The 803-nt window shown below is 70.5% G+C and overlaps 1 protein-coding gene across 1 annotated transcript in view; it reads left to right on the forward strand.

Annotated features, from left to right (window-relative positions):
- Positions 1 to 787, forward strand: part of ACBD4 (acyl-CoA binding domain containing 4) — a 15,203-nt gene extending 14,416 nt beyond the window's left edge. The window contains exons 9-10 of the mRNA XM_019474266.1: positions 16 to 44; positions 342 to 787. Of these exons, the coding sequence (XP_019329811.1) occupies positions 16 to 44; positions 342 to 452 (140 nt within the window). The 3' untranslated portion in view covers positions 453 to 787. The remainder of the gene's footprint in view (positions 1 to 15; positions 45 to 341) is intronic.
- Positions 788 to 803: the final 16 nt, after the last annotated feature.

Raw genomic sequence — 803 nt, forward strand, 5'->3', positions numbered from 1 at the left:
GCGCCCGCGCCCCAGCCGACCCTGGCCAGCCGCTTGCTGCGCAGGTGAGTTGGAGGTGGAGGCAGCGCTGCGTGGTGGCCCTGCCACCCCCCATGCTGCCCGCCCCGAGGGGCCTGGCTGCCCGACAGCATCCCTGGGGACGCGTCCCCAGCGTCCGGGCACCAGGGACAACAGTTCTGATGAAAGTTCTCCCCAGGATGACAGACGTGACAAGGACTGTTGGGCCGTGACGGTGGCCTGCCACCGCCTGCCTTTCAGTGGAGGGCTGGGGGGGATGTTTGGTCACACTGGTGACACCTTTGTCCCCCTCCCCACACCGCCTCTCTCTGTCCCCTCGCCAGGCAGCGTCCCCGTGGCCCCCGACCATCTCCCCGCGCACCCTGCTCTTCCTCGTCACCTGGCCTTTCGTCACCCAGTGGCTGCTGCGCCGCTGGCAGGGCAGGAAGAGGTGACCGTCGCGTCCTTGCCACCACGGCCCCGCCGGGCTGCCGCCACCCCTCCTTCCCCATCCTGCTTAGCACGAGCCGGGGAAGCGCCACGGGATTGACGAAGGAAACGCCTCACCCAGCCACGGGGTCTCCTGCAGGCCGGGACCCCAGCCCCGAGGGAGGGGGAGCCACTGCGCACTGCCGATTGCCACCGTCACTCTCAGGGTCTCGCCAGCACCGCGGGGATGGCAAAGGGACCGGCCGTCCACGGGGAGCATGGTGTGGGATCGCCCCTGCGCCCCGAACAGGATCCCGGGGGATCCTCTCACTACCGCGCGCAGATGGACCGGCTGCCTGCCGGCACCATGGCCCCGG

Source organism: Aptenodytes forsteri, unplaced genomic scaffold (genome assembly GCF_000699145.1).
Source record: "Aptenodytes forsteri isolate BGI_AS27 unplaced genomic scaffold, ASM69914v1 Scaffold249, whole genome shotgun sequence".
Taxonomy (NCBI): Eukaryota; Metazoa; Chordata; class Aves; order Sphenisciformes; family Spheniscidae; genus Aptenodytes; species Aptenodytes forsteri.